At 41.7% G+C, this 23,840-nt stretch overlaps 1 protein-coding gene across 1 annotated transcript in view; it reads left to right on the top strand.

The window, feature by feature from the left end:
• smarca2 (SWI/SNF related, matrix associated, actin dependent regulator of chromatin, subfamily a, member 2) overlaps nucleotides 1–23,014 on the top strand; it is a 34,383-nt gene extending 11,369 nt beyond the window's left edge. Inside the window, exons 14-34 of the mRNA XM_041041550.1 lie at nucleotides 184–281; nucleotides 655–802; nucleotides 2,183–2,346; nucleotides 3,974–4,040; nucleotides 4,163–4,273; nucleotides 4,719–4,961; nucleotides 6,096–6,209; nucleotides 6,924–7,028; nucleotides 7,676–7,762; nucleotides 8,147–8,193; nucleotides 9,548–9,714; nucleotides 10,133–10,296; nucleotides 10,677–10,904; nucleotides 11,332–11,409; nucleotides 11,939–12,157; nucleotides 13,825–14,048; nucleotides 17,164–17,269; nucleotides 17,476–17,577; nucleotides 18,112–18,238; nucleotides 19,527–19,660; nucleotides 22,496–23,014. Coding sequence (XP_040897484.1) covers nucleotides 184–281; nucleotides 655–802; nucleotides 2,183–2,346; nucleotides 3,974–4,040; nucleotides 4,163–4,273; nucleotides 4,719–4,961; nucleotides 6,096–6,209; nucleotides 6,924–7,028; nucleotides 7,676–7,762; nucleotides 8,147–8,193; nucleotides 9,548–9,714; nucleotides 10,133–10,296; nucleotides 10,677–10,904; nucleotides 11,332–11,409; nucleotides 11,939–12,157; nucleotides 13,825–14,048; nucleotides 17,164–17,269; nucleotides 17,476–17,577; nucleotides 18,112–18,238; nucleotides 19,527–19,660; nucleotides 22,496–22,531 — 2,769 coding nt within the window. The 3' untranslated portion in view covers nucleotides 22,532–23,014. The remainder of the gene's footprint in view (nucleotides 1–183; nucleotides 282–654; nucleotides 803–2,182; nucleotides 2,347–3,973; nucleotides 4,041–4,162; nucleotides 4,274–4,718; nucleotides 4,962–6,095; nucleotides 6,210–6,923; nucleotides 7,029–7,675; nucleotides 7,763–8,146; nucleotides 8,194–9,547; nucleotides 9,715–10,132; nucleotides 10,297–10,676; nucleotides 10,905–11,331; nucleotides 11,410–11,938; nucleotides 12,158–13,824; nucleotides 14,049–17,163; nucleotides 17,270–17,475; nucleotides 17,578–18,111; nucleotides 18,239–19,526; nucleotides 19,661–22,495) is intronic.
• The last annotated feature ends 826 nt before the right edge of the window (nucleotides 23,015–23,840 follow it).

Genomic DNA, 23,840 nt, shown 5'->3' with positions numbered 1-23,840 from the left:
TGCACATACAGACACACACCAAATACACACATCAGAATCCACCAGGGGGCTGTAGCTGTATGCGCTTCAGTAATTCAGTGACTTTGTTTTATCCCCATGAGAGCTACTTCTGTGATTTATCTGTGATGTTACTGTTATGGTAAATATGCTCTCAGTCATGTATAATCAACTTTGCCTTATAAGGAGGAAGAGGAGGTGGCCAAGGCAGAGACAGAGGAGAAGACGATAATCGACGCCAATGGAGACAAAGTGACTGTGAAAGCTGCCAAGCACATCATCGAGTATGTATGATGTATTCCTTCTCACTGTTCCACCACCTCAGATTTACTTGGCAGGAACTGAATGCTAGAAAGAAAGTGTGTTAAGTTAACATATTTTTTTATCCAGAAACAATTTCAAAGAAATTCTGATTTTCCTAGCAGGAGCCTTACGTTGGGGGTAAATGAGTCAAAATCTTGGCACTCAGATTGAAGCTAAATAAACAAATAAACAAAGCTCAGGTTGTCCTCGGGCTGTGCTCCTGGAGACACCAGACCCAGCTAAGCCCTGAAACCGATCAGTAAAATCAATTCTGAAGACCACAGTAAAGTTTTGGGTGAGAGGGGTTTCAAATGCTCTCTCTCTCTCTCTCTTCTTTTTTTTTTTTTTATTCAGGTCGGCCAAACAGGATGTGGACGATGAGTACAGTGTTCCTACAGGACAAACCAGCTCCCAGTCTTACTATGGCGTGGCCCATGCTGTCATTGAGAGGGTGGAGAAGCAGTCGTCACTGCTGATCAATGGGATGCTCAAACAGTACCAGGTAAGTCCGGTTACTTCGTTATAAATTGACAATTTCTTATTACTTTGCATACAAGAGACAGCAGACTACAAACAGTTATAGCTAAAGTGATTAGTCAGTTAATTGATTAGGCAACAATTTCTAGTCTCTTATTAATATAAATTCAGACAGAAAAACATCCCTGCACTAAAACAGTGATTGTGTTGTTTGACGTCCCACTGAGACAATGAAAAACAATCTGTGATGTCCAGTTGGGGGCAACAAATTGATGTGTTTGAAGGCGTTTACTGTATGGCACTCACAGACAGGGTTTTACAACTCTGAAAAGCTGTGGCAAAAACAACCATTTTATCTGTCACGGAGAAGATTACAAGGTAAACAGAAGAAATACGGGGTCAGGTTAGAAAATGATCCGCAACCACCTCAGTCCCTGTCGGCTCTCATCATCCAGGCTTCCTGAATATTCCTGTGCAGCGGGAAAGCATCATTAGCTGCCGTGTGGGTCTGCTCACGGATGGAGGGTGTGACCAAACGTATCTGCTGCAAGGCAACTGAGCGGTCAATCATTTTAGTTAAGCTTAAAGACGGCCTGGCTGCTCATAATGATACAGCCACATTGTTGTCCAGCGTGACACTGTAATCTCATCTCTGCTATAGTAAGCAGGGGTGGCAGTGAAAGATAGTATATTACCAGAGATAGGGAACTGGCAATTGGGTGCTGCTCACATTTTCTTTTTTGCAATCAGGTTGCCGTCCTAGCACTCCTCTGATTTATGGTGTGCCAGACTTTAAATGAGATATGGTGGCAGCTCCTTGGGGAAATTGGAGAGATTTCAGCTTTACAATAATTGGATCAGCTGTCTGCAGTAACAGCGGTAATCTGTGTATCAAACCCGAATTGTCAACAAGAATTTACAGAAGCCTTGAAATCCCTTACATGGGAAAATTTTGAGTTTGTTGTTTCTTATTAATTTTACCCACCGCCAGTGTTTTCCTCTGGAATTAGCTCTGCTGTCGGGCCTTTGGTTACCTATGCAGTTAACTAATTGGTTCTGCTGCCGGTGCCCCCCCTGCCCTTTCCTGTTTCTCCACTCTGTCTTTTTTGCTGATTGTTTTTGCCACGGGCGAGCTACACAGTTGGTAACACAGTTGATATTTTCCTGCCGTGCTTGAATCGCTTGGGATATAAAAAGCCACAGTGGCAGTGAGATCAAAGTGCATTTGCAAAACTTGCTATGAAAGGCATCAAATTAACGTCTTCAGATGTGTTTAATGGTTTGTACTATTACATGTAGAAAAGGGAAAAGGAATAATGCTTAAAAGTGTTGGAAGGAAATGAATGGAGGGATGACATTTTGCCTGCAAGCACACTTTTAGGCTTTATTTCTGTGTGTTATCTAGATCCAGGGGCTGGAGTGGATGGTGTCCCTGTACAACAACAATCTAAACGGCATCCTGGCTGATGAGATGGGCCTCGGCAAAACCATCCAAACCATCGCCCTTATCACCTACCTGATGGAGCACAAGAGGCTCAACGGTCCCTATCTCATCATCGTTCCTCTCTCGTCAGTACTCTTCAGCCGGCATCCATCATGGCTCTTATTGCTCAGCGTCGTGACACCCTAAAATGTTTTTAGCAAGAGGCCGATGTGCACAGTGTTCGAAATTACTCTAGCAATTAAGTTTAGATTGCAGCACGTCAACCTTATCAGTGTAAATCACAATATAGGGCTGTAATAGAGAACAGGGGAGTCAGGAGTCCTGTCCCTGATTGAGACACTGATGCACCTGTTTGCTCAAATGAAATTCAAGTGTCAGGTGTGCACACTTGTCTGCCTACAGGGACAGATGAGTCAAAGTTAATAGCAAACAGAAACCGTCTCATAAAGTGAAGGCTCGCCAGCTGCCCCAGTAGACATGAATGTGCTGTGTATACGAGGGGTGATTGATAAGTTTGTGGCCTGAGGCAGAAGAAGGAGTCAATTTTAGAAAACCTGGCAACATTTATCTTTCAGCGTTGTCCCCTGCTGCATTTACACATCGGTCCCTTTGTAGAAGTTTGAGTCTGGGGCCACAAGAAAGTGGTCCACAGCAGCAGTGACATCGTCATCCCTGTCAAAATGGCGACCTCTGAGCTCCTTCTTCATCGTGGGGAAGAAGTTGTAGTTCACGGGTTCCAAATCAGGTCAAATAAAGCCAAGGACCTCCTCAGGTTTATCACCTGAGGAGGCTGTACGAAGGCCAACGTCCATTTTCTCAGACAGTGCTCACTTGTCATTTTCAGTTACCCAGAGCAGAACTTATTAACTTCAAATTTCCTGCACAATTGCTTAAAGAGTTAAGCTGCATGTGCATTTAGTGAGAGCTGTACAAGTCATCTCTAAGGCCACAAACTTATCAGCCATCCCTCGTACATTCAGCGTAGACACCACTCCAACTCCTAACTCCCCAAAAAACAATATAAGCAGGTTAATGCTCCTGGGTTCTTTTCATCTTCTGTAAACATGGCAGGTGAAATCACCCTTAGTACTCCCATATTTATCTTTTGTAGATTTAGAGTAAAGGGGAAACTCCCAATTTCATTTTTCGCCTAATCAGTTTTTGTTTTTAGTGCTAATTTACAACTGCAGGTGTTAAAGGATTAGAATAAAAATACTGGTCTGTTTTCTGGAAAACCCATTTATTTATTACTATTACTGAGGCGTGCAGTGCTTCTTGTTGTCAAACAGCAGAGCAGAGGCTTAAATTGACCTCAGGGCCACTGTGTTAAATGTGCTTTTAAATGGCGAGTAAAGCCTTAAACTCTGCTCTTTCATCGCAGTTGTTAGGAAATTAAAGTTAATGGGGAGAGAGATTGATCTGCCCAGGGGGCCCAGTTTTGAACAAAGCCCTCTCTAAGAAAAGTCTGTCATTGTTAGCTGCCGTCCACTTTCAGACTCTCCTGAAAGCTACTACGCTTTGCCACTCCAAGAATTTCTTCTGATGTTTATCTAGCAAATTATTTCTGAACCTTGATCCTTTCAGTCAGTGCTTGGCCTCTTAATGCGTGATTCCTCAAGTGGCTTTTGTCTCTCATTTTCATATTTAAGCTTAACTCAGCTTAGAGTGTCTCTTTTAATTGCTCTAAATTCCTCTTTCTTACGTGTGACCTCCTGCACATGTGATGATTGTCATTGATTTCTTTTTTTTCAGGACTTTATCTAACTGGGTCTATGAACTTGACAAGTGGGCACCCTCTGTGGTCAAGATTGCTTACAAGGTAAGAAAAAAAGTTACTCTCCTCTTTTTTTTTTCCATCTCAAGACGTTATGATTGCCTTCGGCTGACTTACGACAGGAAGCTGTTTTTTTTTTTTTCTTTGTGTTTCCTCTCCCGTGGAAGGGCACCCCTGCTTTGCGCCGTGGGCTTGTTCCTCAGCTCCGCAGCGGGAAATTCAATGTCTTGCTGACCACCTATGAATACATCATCAAGGACAAGCACATACTGGCCAAGGTGAACGAGATCAAAGTCTCTGCTCTCTCTGTAATGCACTTTCCAATTTGCAGTCTGTTGCCATTTTGTACACTTCCCATACACACAGTCTCACACATTTTACAAAGACATACCCTTTAATCCTCTACTACTCTACTGTGTATACAATTCAGGGTGGTAGACAGCTGGACCGCTTTTCACTATTATTAAAGCAGAGGTACAAAAATGTGTGCACAAATAGGTATTGTAAGAAACAAGAGAAGGAATAAGAATCTTCTAATTTATATGCAGCAATTTCGTGTACCCTGAGGTTAGTCAGACTAGGAAATCCACATTTTGTTCTGTGCAGCCACCCCTGAGCTCCTGTGCAATCAAAACTATTTCAAAGGCAAATTTGCTCAAGGCACCTCTGTGTTTTTCAGTATCTCAAAGACTAAAGATCCAATAAATCTTCTTCCACATACAGATACGTTGGAAGTACATGATTGTGGACGAGGGTCACCGCATGAAGAACCACCATTGTAAGTTGACCCAGGTGTTGAACACCCACTATGTGGCTCCCCGTCGCCTCCTCCTCACCGGTACACCGCTGCAGAACAAGCTGCCTGAGCTGTGGGCCTTGCTCAACTTCCTCCTGCCCACCATCTTCAAGAGCTGCAGCACCTTCGAGCAGTGGTTCAACGCGCCATTCGCCATGACGGGAGAGAGGGTACGTACTGGGAGAAACAGACAGGGCTTAAGAAGTTATTGAAGTCATGTAAAGCATAAAGTTTAGTACACAGAGATTTTAGAAATCTTAGTGAAAGGAAGAAGAAAGGCTTATTTTAAGCACCCAGTCAACATTTGGGAAATGTTCAGAATAAGGATGAATGTACTTTTAGTTTGCCATAGGGAAATGTTTTGAGCCGTCTGTGAAGTTTCAGTCGAGCTCAGTTACAAACTAACATCCTTACTAGCGATTCACGGCTGCTGCAATATGAAACCATTTTTTTTTCCACATGTACTGTCAGCATTGTCCTCTCCACTTACAGAAGGCCACAGTAGGTTGAGAAGTCCACCATTAGGTGGCATCTAGCCTGAGGCCGAGGAAACCTATAAACCAGCTTTGCTGTAAAAGTCAAGTCAAAGCCGGGGAAGAAATAAACAAGAAGTGAAAACAGCTGCTTCAGCCAGCCAGTCTCTTCACGTTATTCTCTCCAACATTCAGCCTTCAGGTTCAGCTGAGCCTGCAAATTTGTTTTCACGTCGGGCTCTGACTGATTAGTCACTTTGCAAGAAAAATACAAGCAAAAAGACGTGTTTGTTTTAAAATAGCAACTGTTTGAGCTCTAGGAGGTTGAGCTGAGCAGCTGATGTGCTTAAAATGTAGTTACATGAAGAGAATGAAAGTTGATATTAACATTAATTTGTTAATTTGTGTAGGTCTACATGTTACCGGAGGTCAGCTACTGTTTCCATTTATTATACAGCCAGTGAAATAAGAGGCTTTGGTGGCACGTGTGATCCCGATGAGTTAAAAGCTTGATCAGATACTGCGTGGCTCCTTCATTCTCCATGGATGGCCCAGTAACCTCTCAGCAAGTTTTTACATCACAACATTAAAAGCATCTCACCTGTGCCCCCCGCTCACCTGCATCGGACAGTTTCTGTATGGCAGTGGCTCTCGGGCTGCGGTTGGTGTAAGATGTACATGTCCCTGCCTCTTTGCACATCCTGGGTAATATCAGAGGCAGCTGGTTTGCTCCCGGGGGGACGGCAGTACACCAGAATCCTGTCACAGCTGTTACTGATACTAGATAAAGGGCTGGGGTGCATCATCACATATGCTTTCTTACTTGTTCAGGTTGACCTAAATGAGGAGGAGACCATCTTGATTATTCGCCGTTTGCATAAGGTGCTCCGCCCCTTCCTGCTGCGCAGACTGAAGAAAGAGGTGGAGTCTCAGCTGCCAGAGAAGGTGAGCAGATAACCCGCACTGTTGTTTGATTAAATTACTACAAACAAAGTCAGCATTGGAAACTATTAGATGGTTACCATTAAGAGCATGTTTTTTTTTTTCCAGGGGTGTGACTAATAACTTCCGCGGAGTTTATTTTCTTAACAGCTGTAGCCTTGTATCTGCTGAAGCAAGTCAGAGCTGTGCTGTTATCTGAAATGATGTGCACACATTCCCCACGCTAGGTGTAAATTAATGGAGGGCACCGTAAATGCATTGTTATTAACTTTACTTCTGATTATGACTGTGGTCTTATTTCTAGAAGATGCAATGAAAAAATTGCCAAGTGCATCACCTGAAATCATTCATAAAGTAGGGCTGCAACCAACAATTATTTTCGTTATCGATTTGATCTGCAGACTTTTCTGGTTCTTGATTAAGTGACTAATTGTTGCAGCTCTACTCATAACAAGTTTCAAGTTTATAAAAGTACGGACTGAGTCAGCCTGAAGTGCACCCTCTGAATATATTTCACTAAAAGACTTCTCCACACCTGTACCTGTATGTCATCTAACTTTCGTCCCCTCACCCTCGCTTCTCTCTTCGCTTTGAATTTTCTTTGTAATTAACAGTCGGTCTCAGGAATAAGGCTCAGATCAAGAAGGGGTTTTAACTTCACCTTTGAAAAGACACCATCGTGTCACTGAAGCTTTGCTTTTATTGTCTTCCACACAGGTGGAGTATGTCATAAAGTGTGACATGTCTGCCATACAGAAGGTTCTGTACCGCCACATGCAGAAAGGAATCCTCCTCACCGATGGCTCAGAGAAAGACAAGAAGGTAAATATACCAAGACCCCCGTGCCTTCACTGTACGTCTACACTTCTTTTTATCATTATTATGTGTCATGCTGACAAACTGAGCCGCATGGCTTAGATCTCAGTGATGTTTACCGTGTCCTGCTGTTTGACATCAGAACGTCCCTGAATTTGTTGTGTAATTGGAGTCACAGTTGCTCTGTGCTTTCGCTTTTAAAATAGCATCTTTGCTAAAGATAAGGAGAATACTGTCAGTTTTATTTAACATCTGAAGCTGCATCTTGGCTTTGAGCCTCAGTGCAGCAGAGTGTCTAATATCCAAACCACTTGGGAAAGCAGTGGCTTGGATCTCATTGTTTATTGCGGTTGAATATACTATAATAGATATTTTTATCGTGACTATGTGGAAACAGTGTGACAGTGTGAAAGGTGTCACTTGTTATGATGAACCTAAAGAGAATAATCATTTGAAACTGTCATTGTTTAGCAGCTGTTTTCCTGCTCAGCACCAAACAAGTGATGAACACAGAGCGAGTATTTAGCTGCTAAAGAGCCAGAGGTTTTCCTCAGGAGTTGATGGAGACCAAAAAAAGTTTTTTGTTTTTTTTTTTTGGTTTTTGCACATTTAAATCTGTTGAAATGTATTTAAAAAAAAATAATTTTCTCCAGGGCAAAGGAGGTGCGAAGACCCTGATGAACACCATCATGCAGCTGAAGAAGATCTGCAACCATCCATACATGTTCCAGCACATTGAGGTGAGCACTGCTTGGTCAAGACCGCTGGCACCTGCTAAGAACAAGTTAATAGAACTGGTGCATGTCTGTCTTATGTAATTACATATTTACTGTCTTCTAAAATGGACCTCATTTTTAATTTTTTTGTGCTCCCTTGGAATTTTTGCATGATATAAGATTTTTTTCTATTTTTTCTTATTTCCAGGCCTTAATTTCATTCACATCATCTTTGTTCATTTTAGTTTTTTTGTTCATCCTGTAACAGGCACTGACACTTTGGCCAGTGCCCGACATTGCTCATTGTTCATAGATTAGAAATGTTGTAGTCCTGTGTACCAAATTTAGATACTGGACTTAGTTTGATGGTCCCTCCTCATTTAAACCAGTAAATGTTCTCTGTTATAGGAATCTTTTGCCGAGCACCTGGGCTATCCAAACGGTATAATCAACGGGTAAGTCACACAATAAAGTGTTTTGTCCTTTGCAGTTATACATTTCATTTTACTAAAAAGCAGACACACGCCGGAATCTTTATATACCGCTTATAAATTCTAAAGTTAAGGCAACTTGTTGTGAAAGTGTTACAATAGTCTGATTTCATCTGAGCTCTACGTATATGATCAAAGTGCACTTCATCACAAACAAATGGATTTATTTTATTACTCAGGTTATGTTTGTTTACAACAGCATACACGGCCACGGTCATTTCAAGGTTTCCTTCTTTCTCTTTGACTCCGTGTAAAGCTCATTGAAACAGTACAGTCATTTAACACCCAGTGCAGGAACGGTGTCTCAGCAGCACTTAGCAGTACTTAGCAACAGATAGAAATTATTCATGGCAGCAGCTCACCTCAAACCAGAGTGTGAAAATTCATCTTATAGCCTTTTCACACTTTATATTTCTGCACACTTTAATATTCTTGAGATTTCTTGAGAGGCAGAGGAGTTTTTCGTTTGTAGATCACAGACAGCAGCTGTGGAACAACAGGACATGATGTCTCAGCTCTCAACACAAGAGCACAGAGTCATTCAAAAGTAAATCCATATATCGAAACAAGAGATCAACACTCTACCATATAATACAGTGTTTTGTTACAGCTGTTACAGAGTAAAGCAGCTGGAAGGTTTTTGTTTTTGAGCTCTCATCTATCTGAAGCTGCTTAGGGCAGGAGGATTTCTCTGTTTGCTGGTTACAGGACCCACGCTCATCTTTTTGCTCCTGTGCTGTGTGGGTGCTCACGTCCACTACCTCATACGCACAGTCTCTTTCCGTCAAACCTCAGAATTTATATAGCTGGTTTGGATTTTTGTTGCATGCTGATTTGTGAAGAACATTCCTCTTTTGTTCACGACATTTTGTGCAAAAGATCTGAGATGCGTTTCAAAAGAAACTATGTAGAAGTGAAGGAGGTTTTTAGTGATTAAAACTTGTAAAACTTCTGCGTCCACCTACAGGATCCAAACAGCTATCAAAGTTTTTAAGTAGATGAAACATTATTGTCAGTGTTTGCACAGAGAGTGATAATGATAAAACTGAAATTGAAAAAGGTGAATAAAATAACAAGCTGTGCAATTTTCATATGACCTATGGAAATGAAGAACCTATAAAAGTTCTTAAATAAACCAAAGGTTGTTTTATTAACAAATTACATTTCCTCTTGCGTGAACTTTGCTTTAGGTTATAATATTTCTGTGTTATGATGGTGCCAGGAGACGTGCAGGACTGCTGAGGGCACTGAGACTTTAATAATCATCCCTGATAATGAACACGTATGACACGTGTTTGGTTTCATCGTCTCCACTCAGGCACGACCTGTACCGAGCGTCTGGGAAGTTTGAGCTCCTTGATCGCATCCTACCGAAGCTCCAGGCCACCAACCACAGAGTCCTGCTGTTCTGCCAGATGACCTCTCTCATGACGATCATGGAGGACTACTTCAGCTACCGCAACTTTCAGTATTTACGTCTTGATGGTAAGATCACCCCTCTGATAATGTTTAAAAATATTATAATAATAATCAGACTCAGAATCTGAAGATACCACCCACACATCACTTTCAGAAACAAACTAAATCAAGAGACTCGTCTCTGATGTGCAGCTGTGCTCTGTGACCCTCCTTAGATATCATAATTTAATTAGACATGTAAACTGGTTGTTGAATGATTTTATCACTTTTTAAAAATTTATTTTGAACGCTGTTTAATTAGAGCCACTACGTGCCCTTTTAAGACACTTCTGGAACGGTTTAATTGGTCAGAGCTTACATGTGACATTTTTACTTGTTTGAAAACAATGCGCTTTTTTATCGGAATAACAGGAGGTAAAAGTTGACTTTCCAAAGTTAACTTGACAGACTCTGCATTTCAAAGTGATCATGTTTGATGTTTCAGGAACTACCAAGTCTGAGGACCGAGCGGCACTGCTGAAGAAATTTAATGAGGAAGGATCTCAGTACTTCATCTTCCTGCTCAGCACAAGAGCCGGTGGCCTCGGCCTCAACCTGCAGGCTGCTGACACTGTCGTCATCTTTGACAGTGACTGGAACCCCCACCAGGTCCGTCCGTCAGTAGATTTTTATCATTATAACCCGTAAGGACAGCATGGTACTGCTGGCAGTGTGAACGCATGATTGCTTGCATGATTGATATGTTCCATTGCTCTCCAGATATGACTTATATGTGGATGGTCTCGTTTATGTCTTTGTCCATACCCTGCTAAACCGAAAAGTTTCATTGCAACATTTTAGGCTCCTGACAGTAATTTGTGAAAGGCTTATTAAATGTTGGCTTTAGAGTTTGACTAAAATGAACTGCCTCATTTTTAAAATCAGTCCAGGTTGCAATAAAGTTATGAATAAAGTTAAAAAGATGAAAGTAACACCATTTTTTTTTTTTGCATTTCTCTCTCTGTTCCTCTTTCATCTGCTAAATCCAGGACCTGCAGGCTCAGGACCGGGCTCACCGCATTGGTCAGCAGAATGAGGTGCGTGTGCTTCGTCTCTGCACCGTCAACAGTGTCGAGGAGAAAATCCTGGCGGCTGCCAAGTACAAGTTGAACGTGGACCAGAAGGTCATCCAGGCAGGCATGTTTGACCAGAAGTCCTCGAGCCATGAGCGCCGTGCCTTCCTCCAGGCCATCTTAGAGCACGAGGAGCAGAATGAGGTAAAGTCTGAGTTTGGAATTTGCTGTTTTTGGACGTTTACTATATTAGAAGTATAAGCACCTCAAGACCCAGATGAGGTATTTGTGCCTGGGCCGGCACCTTTACATAATGAGAGTAGGAGGCCTTAAATAGATTTTTTTTCCCCCCTTCTAGTTAAATTATGCATGCTGGTTTTGATTGAATTACCTCAGGCCCAGAGACAGCCCTGTAGATATGATCAGTGAGTTAACCGTCCTTTCCATGGGTTTGTAATGCAATTTCAACTGTTTAATCGGTATACATGATAAAATCTGTATGCAACACTAGACCGATGTGTTTCAAACTGAGCATGCAACAGCTAAAACTGACACAGGAAAGATTGTATTATGTTCTGAATGTTTTCAGGAGACAGTCTTTTGGTGTTTTTCTCCTCCTCCGTAATTTTAGGAGGAAGATGAGGTACCAGATGACGAAACCCTTAACCAGATGATAGCCCGCAATGAAGATGAATTCGAGCTCTTCATGGTAAGAAAAAAAAATCCACATTTCTGTGAGATCTAATTGACACTGAAATTGCAGAGTAAAACTAAGAAATAACCAGTTTTAAAATATTAATTTGCTAAAAGGGGAGTAGCTGACAGCTGGTTCTCCCAAAGTAATTGTAGGTTGTCCATCATGTCAGGACCACTATCCTGGTTAAAATTCCTCCTTTGTTTGGGTACTTGGAGACTTGGCAACCACTGTCCCCTGTCAGACATTTTTTCTTGCATAGTAAATTGCCATGAATACAGGACTCACAGTCACCATGTCATTCACTCTTACACTTCATAAATTTGTTTGTTTGAAAGGTCTTGTATAGTTGTTCTGCCCCTTGGCTCAACTGGTGGTTTGTTAAAAACATGCAGCAGAAGTTTAAAATCAAATGTGCTTTTTTGCGAGGATATGAATCTCAAAGCCTACACCATAGGTGTCCACCGTGGGACTTCTGCCAACCCCTCGATTCATGTAGAAGTCTATCTTGACCTGATGTGATTTTCCTGCGTCTCTCCTTTAGCGCATGGACATGGACCGACGCCGAGAGGACGCCCGAAACCCGAAGCGTAAGCCTCGTCTAATGGAGGAGGACGAGCTGCCCTCTTGGATCATCAAGGACGATGCTGAGGTGGAACGGCTCACGTACGAAGAGGAGGAGGAGAAGATGTTTGGCCGGGGGTCACGCTGTCGTCGGGACGTGGACTACAGTGACACGCTGACTGAAAAGCAGTGGCTACGGGTAAAGTCTGAGCGTACCTTGTATCAATATCGGAACTTTTTCTCAGGCATAAAAGATAAATTATAAAATGTTAAATTATGAAGTTCATTATTTATTGATCCTAACGTTTGATGGAAGAGAAAACATGGATAGAATCTTTTCCACTTCTTCGCTCGTTGCCGCCGCAGTTAATGACAGCAATCTTGTGTAATTTACTGACTGAATTGATTTTCATGAGCTCAATCTTCGTAATTAAAGATACATCATTTCTCTGCACCTCACACCTGTTGGAACGCCACGCTTGTTCAGTCATTCAGTCAGTGTGTGTCGGCCAGTGATGTGATAGCACATTGTTTGTTTTTAAGACTGCGAGCTGCAGACAGAGCTGCAGCTTAATTTCTTTGGTCTGAAACAGAGAGACTTCTTTATTGTACTTGGTGTCCGTCCTTCAATACAGCTCAACTGCCGCATCGTGTCTTAAACGTAAACGTAAGCTTCTGCGACGGCAGCAGCTCGATGACAAGGGATTGTTTTTTTGTGCTTGTAGAAGATAAATGTGAACAACTAGATCATTTTTATGCACCGAGCAAATTATTGTCAATTGTTAGCAAAACAAATCTGAACCGTAATTGGATGACAGTCTTTTCTATGTTTTTTTTATGTGGTGCTAATGGCACCCAGCTACCCACACCAAATATACTGTGACACATTCCCCTAGAGAGACATCTTAGGCCAGGCAGATCTATTTTATTGACTGTGGCTCAGGTGTTTCAGGGAAAACAAGAACAGAACAAAGAAACTTTGAAGCAGAGGTGACAGTATGTTGAAAGCGTTAGCTGTGATTCAGAGAGGCTCTAATTAGAAGAAGAAAGAAAAAAGGTGTAGAGAGCCGTAGGCTGTCCGTTTCTGATGGAGTGGGGGGACGGTGGATCATGACTTCAAGGTTTTCTGTCTCTGTGTGGCTCCTATTGAGCCTGTTTTTCATTGGGTTTAGGAAATGACAGCTTGTTTTGTTTGTCTTAGTTTGGTTTGTTGGGCTGCAACATACCCAGAGCTATATAAAAGATCATTAATAAAATCATTAAAAAGGATCAAAATTCATTACGCAATTTAATGTGATAGTGAGCTGGAGTTTTGCTCTGTGGAAAATATCTAAAGTTTGTTTTTTAGCTCTCTGTGTTTTTCATGCTGGATTAAATTTTAATTTTTAAAAATGAAAGATTCACCGCTCTACGAGAAAATTTGATTTGAACTGTAAAACACTGACCAATAATTAATACACATTGCAAATTAGAAAGATCTGCAGAGGACCGAACTTCAAAAACTCATAACTAAAAAATTATTTGGAGTAGTTTTCACATTCTATTTTTTCTTGACATGAACTGAAAAAAAAACAACAACAAACATCATGTTATACAGCATACAATGATCATGAGTGACTTCAACAAGAGGTTAAGGAGCATATCTGTAGAAGCTTGACGCCCAGAGCTAAAAAATACTGCACACAATGAAATTGCTTTCTCCTGTCATGTCAGTCATTCTTGTGTTCCCTCTGAGACTTTAAAACTGATGGCAGCGACGGTTTGTGAGAATTGTAGATTGATTGACAGTTCCACATCACATGTGGACAAGTGGAAGCGATTTGCAGGTTTAACCGTGTCTCTGCTCTGGCTCCTTTCAAATTCCAGGCCATCGAGGACGGAAACCTGGAGGAGATGGAGGAGGAGATCCGGCTGAAAAAGCGCAAACGCAAGAGACGTCAGGACAAGGAGTCGTCAAGCAGGGACGACGGAGGCGGAAAGGCCAAGAAGCGCCGTGGACGTCCACCAGCGGAGAAACTCTCCCCCAACCCCCCGAGACTCACCAAGCAGATGAACACCATCATCGATACAGTGATCAACTACAGAGATGGGTAAGGAGTTAAATCTCACTGCAGTGTTCAGTCTGAAATGGTTATGTGACTGTAAACATTACTGTCCTGCTGGTGATGTGCTTCTCCCACTGCGTGGCCAGTTGAGATGAGGCCTGGATATCTTGCTAGCTTGGAACTACCACTTTCTGCCTATCATTTGTTTTCCCGATTTTTATTAACTGGTTAGTTTCCACTGATTGTGATGGATCATGGAGTTTGATGATTTAAGGCACAAACAAGAAAGTAATTCCTGCTTCACTGTGGAGGTCGGACGGAAGTGGCCCATTCATTTTATTGTGTCACAAAGCCTTTGTCATAACCAATTACAGATAAGGGGTGTGTTGTGCCAGTGGATGCACACCCAGTTGAAAGACTAATTTGGACATAAAATGCACCTAAAGCCCTACGTAGGATGAATACCTGTCGCACCATCTGCAGATGTCGTGTCACATCTCGGACTTCGTCTTGTCAAGGGAGAGATTAATGTTGTTTTTGGCTGTATGGATGGGATTTGTGCACATTCAGGCACCGTCTAAAAGCAAATATCTTATCGGTGGCTTGTGTTCTTTTGCCAACAATCCAAATTCATCTATAGTGGCTGTATCTGTTGCAGAAAAGGTCTGTTCTTTGTTCCATCTCTAAAAATCAAAAAAGAGTTCAGAAAAGTACCTCTGTTGGTGAGACTGAAGCAAATAGGCCATGCCATGATTGTTCAGTGGAAAGTACAGATTTCTTCCTGGTCAGCCGAAGAAAAAAAAATGAACAGACATGAAGTCATGTCTTAGGAACAGTACAGTGAGATAAACGTATTTTTCAGTCCAGCATTCCTGAAAGTTAGTATATGAGTGTATTTGTGTGTGTGTGTGTGGTCTGAGTTTTTCCTCTTTCTTGCGAGTGTGTGTGCGCCTGTCTCTGTTTCATACACCCGTGCATGGAGGAACATGTGCATTCGTGTTCCCATTACTCAAATATGCACTGGCTGAGTACTATGCCGAAGCTTTTCCAGGAAACTGCTACCTGCCCTTCCAGAAGTCAAATTCTTTCCTCTCCCAGTTGATGGTTGTTCTTCCCAGAGCATCTCAATCATTGCTCTGGCGCTCCTCTCACTTAACTAGGACCGGGAGATTTTGGAATTTCCACCCCAGGATTTCGGATTCCTAGGTTGCAAAGCTGTTTCGTCATAAAACAAACTACAGCACTAAACTGCGCTGAGCAAATGCGAGTGAATTTAATAAGCTCTTATCTCTTCAGTGGAGCCAGACAACAGTCCAGGCTCCATTTCCTCTGTAAGCCAGATTAAGGTGTAACTGTGAAGAGATTTCTCATGAACATGGCAACAAAGATCACTGCGATTTCAAATATAGTACGCCGCATACAGATTGCTTTGAAATCGGTTGGTGTTTTACCGTCTTGATATCACAGTCACCATTAGAAGAAACCCCTTTTAGTTCGAAGCCTTCGGGATCACATTTCCCGTAATTCCAGTGCCTTTCACACAAGTCAGCATTTGGGTTTGTTCCCAGAGGTCCCTGATGCCATAACGCTGGAGCGAAAGGCTTCACATTTTACACATCAAAGATTTAAAAACCAATTTCGAACATCCCATCCACCTTTGTGGTTTCAGCACAGTTTACACAGTGGATCTGAGCTCGCAGCACGTTCACAGGAGCGCCGCAGTGGGTGATTGTACGATATCCAAGTCATCTGAGATCAGCAGCCTTGAAATCAGGCTGAGCTGCTCTGCTGCTGCAGTTTTCAGCCGCAGAACAGACAGCACAACAAATCTTTGGTGCGTCCTGACAACCCACCTAAAAATCTGTCACTGCATTTGTGGATTGATCAACCAAACAACAAGCAACATTGCCCTCCCTAGAGTCAAAGTGCTAGTGTAGCTAAAGAAAGAGATTATGTGTGGGCAGCCTTATGGTGCAACCTTTATGTGGTCACCTTCTTAAAATAATGGCTTAAGTCATGTGTTAACAAATATGACTTAGGCCTTGATCTCGTCGTTGTGTGACATGTTAGGCATTTTTGTCAGGGGGACGTCTGGTGGCCCAGAGATTAACTGCATTGTCCACAGTTTGACTCCCGGCTGTGGGACCCAAGGCAAATTGCCAATAAGAATTTATAATATAATTATGTTAAAATGCAAATTAAAGGAATATAAACCTTTTCATATATTTCTCATTCACTTTTCTTGTACAGCTTTTACCAGCTAGTCCAGCATCTGACGTGCTGCTGCTGCTCAGAGGCCTGACTTACACGATCTGGCCTCTAGGTTGCTTGTTAATCGGCGTGTGAATGTCTTAGCATCAGCCAAAAAGGCGGAGTGGACCCTTACATGATCACCGTTTGGCCTGACAGATCAGTTTAAATTTGCTCAGGCGACATTAGAGTTTATGCTAATAAAGTCTCAAAACACACCAGTGAGAAGTCTTGGCAGATTTTAACCCTTAAATAAAGTAGCGAGGCACGAGGATCAGCGCCGCAGAGACCTTGGTGCTGGCGTAGAAAAGACTTTGTGGGCGGAAGCAATGAAGATGAGCAGGAAATGGTATTACTGATGTGAGCTGAGCAATCAAGATCCTGTGTGTTTACAAGGTTGATGTAAAAAAAAAAAAACATGAACGCTCATCTCTCCTCGCTAATTTGTCTCATTTCCCATTTTCCCAAACTCAGGGGAAATTAGTTGGGGAAAAAAAAAAAACCTGCAGTCAAAGACAGCCCTGTCAGTCTTTCGCTCTCTTGTTAATGTGGGATCATTTCTGCAGCTGTGTGTCTCATACTGTCTCTGAAAAACCTTGAAATGGATAGAGGATTGAGCATCTCTCCCTCTTTGATTCGAAGCAATCCTCCACTTACTGCAGGCGGTTTCCTTTAAGTATTCAGAGTATGGAGTCTGTACTTTGCTGTACGTCTCCGGCAAATCACTAGACAGAGCTACACATGTTAAATAATTACAGGACAGACCCTGTTAACATCTTTCTGCTCAGGTACTCTATTCAACATCCTACCCGTGCTTCTTTGTTCTGTCTGAATTATCATTCTAGTTTCCATATTGCAAGTCTTCCCTTGTAATGAGTTGCCTTTTGTTATTTTGTGTGTTCGTTTCCAGGTCAGGAAGACAACTCAGCGAGGTCTTTGTCCAGCTGCCATCCAGGAAGGAGCTCCCGGAGTACTATGAGCTGATCAGAAAACCTGTGGACTTCAAAAAGATCAAGGTACGATGAATATGAGAGGAACAGAAACATGCATCTAACAGTTTTGTACAGTGGTTATAATAGATTATTTATTCGGTTAAGGATCTTAAGCACAGTGTTTAGAGTTGTACCGTCATATCGCTTTAAATATCACCTTAGCTGCAGAGCCTGACAGGGACGAGTGGGAATCAAGCTGTTGCTCCATGCTGGTGTTTTTCTGTCAACAGGAACGTGTTAGAAACCATAAATACAGGAGTGTGGGAGACCTGGAGAAGGATGTGATGCTGCTCTGTCACAATGCCCAGACCTTCAACCTGGAGGGATCGCAGGTCAGAAACCCAGCTGTGGAATCTGACTTCTTCTGATTTACTTTGTCTTATTAATTCTTCTTTTTTTTCGCGTGGTGTTTTAATAGAAAACCCATGAAAAACTGTATGCCAGCGTACAGAGGAGAAATGCTGCTGTTGTAAAAGGAAAAGGGCAGTCACTCCAAAAATACGTTTTTTTTTTCTATTCATTTTTGAAAACATCTTCACTTAAAACATTTGCACGGCGCTGTGTGTGTGTGTGTGGAGATGCAGGGCCATGAATGTGATGCGGTAACCATAAATAAATAAATGACAGAGGCCTCAGAGGCAGACGTCATGACGACCAACACCTCAGGGCTGGGCTAAGGAAAATATGGTGTAAATACACGAGGGGGCGTATCCCATCATTGAAGGAAATGCTAAGAAAGAGAAACTCCAAACACATTTGTACATCAGGCTCTTTCCCATATTTCCAGTACTATGTCATTCACACTGTCCGAGCAGCTGTTTATAACGTCCAGTCTTGTTTTTGTTTTATTTTTTTTTCCCCTGCAGATATATGAGGACTCCATTGTCCTTCAGTCTGTGTTCAAGAGTGCCAGGCAGAAGATTGCCAAGGACGAGGACAGTGACGATGACAGCGATGAGGATGATGATGACGAGGACGAGTCAGAGGCCGAGGGTAAGTTGTAGTTTCTAGGGCATGCATTTGCACACTTATTTAAATTTAAATTCACTTTGCCGCCATCCCACTGGGAGCAGTGCAGACGACTTTCAAACCGTGGCACAAAGGAAAAATATGATGTAAAAGACAGTAATGAAGAATATAATTTTCCAAGTTTTAAAAATCCCTTTTATCTACATCTCATGTAGTAAAAAAATATACTGATCAAACATTACAGCGTTTTATTTTTGAGCACAAACATTTAAGATTCCCAGTTTGTTAGCTCTTTTGTTTACCAAAACTAATAATATTAAGACATAATGTTTTCAGCTATTGACGTTGGAGCTGTATCTAATTATTTTCATTATTGATTACTCTGCTGATTATTTTCAGGAGTTTACAATGACAATAATCAATCGGCTGACTAATTGTTTCAGCTCTAATGGACAGAAAAATATTCAGACCTCTTCACTTTGATTTATATTAGATAAGATTTTAACTGGATAAAACTTTTGCCCATGAACCTACTCTCAGTAACCCCTAGAATCGGCTCTATGGTCAAACTGATTAACTGGGTAAGAAGGGCCTTGGTGAGGGAGGTGACAAAGAACCCAACAGAGCTTCAGCAGTCCTCTGCAGAGACTTGAGAACCCCCTGGACGGGTGACCATCTCAGCAGCGCCCCCATCAGGCAGGCCTTTATGGTAGAGTGGCTAAACAGCATTTAAAGGACTCTTTAAAAGATTCGCTGGTCTGATGAGATGCAAATTGAGCTCTCTGGGCAAAACTCCAAACACTGTGTCGCTGGCTAATACCATCCGTACAGTGAAGCGTGGTGGCGGCAGCAATCAGGCCGTGGGGGTTCTTCTTAGCGAGAGACCGATCAGAATTGAAGGAAGGATGATTGCAGCCAAATACAAGGACACCTGCGCCAGAATGCAGGCAACGTTTCACTCTCAGCACGACAGGGACCCGAAGCACACAGACAGGAACGTCTCTGACTGTCCTTGAGTGGCCGAGCCAAAGCTCCTGAGAGAAAAACTGAAGGGGTCTGAATACTTTCTGAAGCTACTGTGTTTTATAATGTCAAAAAAGACAGATCATAGTTTTTTATGGTGGCATGTAAATTAAACATAAATCAGTGATTCCAGATATAATCAACATGTCTCCTGAACCCAGATGTGGGTGGAAACTTGAGTCTCGTATATGTTTTCTGACGAATCAAACCTACTGTAAAACCTGTTATGTAAGACCTTGTTTGGTCGAGCCAAACAATTACGCCTCCTCTCCCCTTGTGTTTCGTTCAGCCAAGTCGGTGCGGGTGAAGATCAAGCTGAGTAAGGAGGGGCGGAGCCACGACAAAGGCAAGAAGAGGCAAAGCCGAGGGAAGGCCAAGCCGGTGGTCAGCGACGATGACAGCGACGAGGACCAGGATGATATTGTAGGTCATTCCACTTCTCAGCATTTTACCATTCTCGCTACCACAGCTTAGGAAAGCTCACAGGCATTTTTTCGAATGGAAGATGGAGAAATAACACAAAGAGTGATGATGAAGCACTGTGGACCTGAATACTGGTCCTGCTGGTTTCCCTCCAGCTGTCTAATCAGTGGCTGTTTCACACCCGGGATGTCAGATGCAGGCAATTAGTTGCTGCTAAATTGTTTGTGGAAAAAAAGAAAACAGGAAACAGCAGCACTTGGAAAACTTTAACGTTTACATTAGAGCAAAAAGCATGTGAATTCAGATCCAGGTAAAATCCACTCATTTCACAGAGAACAGTAACTGCAGGAGGAAAATTAGTTCTTCAACTTGCACTTATTTCAATGTCAATTAATCTGTCAGTCATTATTTTTAAAAAAGCAGTTACTTGATGTGGAAGAAAGCAGAAGGATATTTATTAACGGATTACTGGCTCTTGGTCAAAAGACGTGAGGTCTTTGTTGTATGATTCAGGGTTTGGTGAGTCAACTTTTCAACACTGGTTTGTTCAGAGAATCTGTGTTTGAGCAGAGTAAAGCGCAGTGAGCTGATGATATATGGACCAAAAAAGTTTGTCAGACTGGGTGAAGAACAGTGGATCTGTTCAACGTGCTGTCAGACTGATTTAGAAGATTAGTTCTAATTTTGGTTTCTGTGCCGTACTTTGTTTAATAAGACAAAAAACAGATACTGACTTTGTAAATATACATGATGTTCAAAGACAGAGTTAGCCGTTCACATCTGAAGCATTTAAACTTGTCAGGTGCTTGGAGAAGAGCTGGGAGAAGAGGGAAACACCCTTTATCAAGATAAACTGTAGATGTGTAGTTTTTGTGTAGTTCATTTGGATTTTTTTTCACGTTATTTCAAAGAATACAGAATATGATCCTTTTTCTTTGCTTTTTTTAATATTTAACTTGCACTGATTTATATATACACAGAGTAATGAGGCCCCTGTAGCATTACAAACAGAAATCTTCACATGAAAGGACGTATTGATTGGGAAGTTCTTGGGCTCTTAAAGGATTCTAAGGCAGTGCTTTATTTAAGGCACGTGTGAAAAGGTCAAACAGTGAAGCCTGTATACAGAAACAAAGACAGTGTGATAAATAAAGTGTGACGTCTGCCACTGGTCCCAAGGTAAAAGATAGAACCTGTTGGGTCTAGGTCATTTCCAAGATCCTGAGAAGTGAGACGTGTCTCTCAGAGGACATATTTCATAGATATATTTTGTAATTGTATGGTGTTTACAGTACATTTATATATTTACAACTTGAATACTAAGTAGTGTGATTAAAAATAGGGTGTTTAAACCTGCACCAGAATCAGTCCCAGCACCAGATTTCACAACACAGGACTGTAACTTCTCCATATTTAATAGCACTACTCTAACATAATGTAATTTCTTGATGTTTGTGATGCTGTGAGAGTGGATCAGTCCACGGTCTGGAGGAGTTTTCGACCCCTTTATTTTTTGTGGTTAGAGTGAGTGTTGGACGGTTGCTGCAAGCTTTGTTCTCGCTGCCAGTTAAAGTTGTCGTGATTGACTCATTCGACAGGACTCGACAAGGTCAGGAGGGGTTTTTTTTTTGTTTTTATCCCCTTTTTCTTTTCTTTTGAGTTATTTATTTTGGCACCAAACTGACATTTGGTATTTTGGGGAAAGTGCAGATGAACCAGAAGTCTGAAAATTCAAGTTATTCAGGATTTTCTTTACTTCACACGCGTTTCTGGAAATTCTGGAAAAATGATACAGGGCTGCCTAAAGCAAAAAACCTGACTCAGTGCAGTGTAGTGTCAACCAACAAGGTGCTGCATTGGTCAACACTGTATTTCTATTGTTTATCTTGTGCTCATCGTGACCATCGATAAAATAGTTGCTGCCATGATAACTGGTAAAATCCTGTTTGAGTATCACAACCTGCTGTTCAGTGTTTTGGTGTTTTATTCATTCAAACAGTTAATTTGCTTGTATTTCATCTGACACCACATGCTCCCACAAACGCAGCCCTCAGCACTGTTCTAACCCAGGCCTGTTTTCAGTCCGAATCCCCCGCTAACACTTAAGTATAAATCCATTTCAGGAGCGAGACAGAAACATTTTGATCTCATTAAAAAGCAGCACTGAGCACTATTTTAATATTAAATGTGCAGGGATCAGAAATTGTTTCCTCTTCATTAGAGTTGAAGAGGTTGAAGTTAATTCTCAGTGTCTTTATTCATGCCAGGAGTGATACTGAAGTGCCGGGTGTTTGAGGTTAATGTAAACAGCTCAGCCAAAAATAAGACCTTCACCAAAGCATGGCCGACAGCCACTTTACCCCGTGAATATAAATGTAGTGAGTGATTTCCTCAGCTGTCTATCAGTCATGGTGGTAGCGTAATCGGCCTTTGTGCGGCGTGTTCAAAGGAAAGTCTCGTCTCTTTCTGTCTCTGTTTATCTCTCCTCGCTGCAGATCACAAACTGAACTTTCCCTCCTGAATTTCTCAAAGGTCTTTTCAAAGTTCCCGTCCTCCTTCGCCGCTCTCCTTGTCAGCTTCTTCCCAGAAACAGAATGTAAGCGGGGGGGAGTGGATGTAAGGAAAGGGCGCCGGCCTCACCCTCAGACCTCCTTTCCTCTCAAGAGCCTTCTTGCTTATTTCAGCTCGTTGATATATTCAGCTTGAGATGATCGACGCTGCCTCTCGTTGATGCTCTCTACAGACAATAAACCTTCATTACGCAGCATCGTCCCTCTCTCCTCTGCCTTTGAATCTCCCTCGCTCTTAATGCTCTTTATCTCTCTCTCTCTGCAGGATCAGTCAGACAAGAGCAAGAGCGATGATGAGTGAGAAGGGGATGCGAGGATGTGAGGATATTGTTTATAGCACTTATAAACAAAAGGACAATATCTTCCATTACTGTCGTTCATGTGCATATTCTGTTTTGGTTTTTTTTTTACTTCATTTGTCCTCTTTGTCCGTATTGTATACTGTCGTCACTTCTCCCACCAGCTTGGAAATGTATTACTAATAATCGATAAGCTACAGCAATACCAATCAGCTTCTATTCCTGTTTTTAAGACAGTTTTGTAGTATATTTTTTAACTTTGTGCTTTAACTAAGATTTAAATTCTGTATGAAAAAAGGAAAGGAAAAAAAAAAAGATTTGGTCATGCTACATGCGCTTTTGCTCTATTTGTACTCGCTTGCTTGCACTTTCAGGAAATGGAATCTTACTATTCAAGTTTTAAAAATGTGTAATAAAAACAAAAAAATATAAATATATATGTAGCCAAGGACGTCCAAGGCATTTTTGGAGAGCCACTGGTGATTTAAAAAAAAAAAAAAAAAAAAGAAAGGCAATCAAGTTTTAAATTTTTTGATTGATTGTTTCACTTCGTGCAGTGCCAAATGTTTAAACAGAGAGAAACTGACCGTTTGCTAAACCGCACCACTGACCAGAAGATTGTCCAATCATAGCTTAGCGACCGTAGCTAGGTACGGCAGGCCTGTCAAGCTTTAGATAAACAGCATTTAAAATAATGTGGAGGTTGGTGTGCACGTATGTTTTTGGCCTTTCCAGATTACACAGTGTTTACCTGCAACCTTCAGCTTATCCAGTTAATTAGTTTACTCTCTACAGTGAGTGTCACCTGTTGTGTCCGACCAACAGTTTAAACCCAAAGATATTTGGTTTGTCATGATAAATGACACTAAGACGAAAAATCCTCCCATTTTAGTGCCTGAAACCTGAGAAAAATAGTTTTTCCTACTATTTTTGCTTAATAAACAAGTGAATTTACAATCAGTTTTTCTGTCAGTCGACTAATCGATTAATCGACTAATCGTTTCAGCTCTAGGCCCTGTCATTTCAAATATGACTCTTTAGTGTGAAAGCTCGACAGACGCAGCATCAGTAACTCAGGGCTTAGCAAACGGTCAGTTGTGAGACAACAGGATTGTGAGAGTTCAGACAAATATATCTAAGGTTTATGCATCTTAAAACCAATATGACAAAATGTCAGTTGTTGCCCGATGATTTTCAGATTAATTTGCGACGGCCATAATCACTGAATGCTTTTTAAATTGCTTTTACTAAGAAAAATGTAACCTTGCATTATAGAGGCGGCACCATCATTTAGATAAGCCCATTTGTTTC

The sequence above is a fragment of the Toxotes jaculatrix genome, chromosome 7 (assembly GCF_017976425.1).
Source record: "Toxotes jaculatrix isolate fToxJac2 chromosome 7, fToxJac2.pri, whole genome shotgun sequence".
NCBI classification, from domain to species: Eukaryota; Metazoa; Chordata; class Actinopteri; family Toxotidae; genus Toxotes; species Toxotes jaculatrix.
This window is presented reverse-complemented; position numbering and strand designations above follow the sequence as displayed.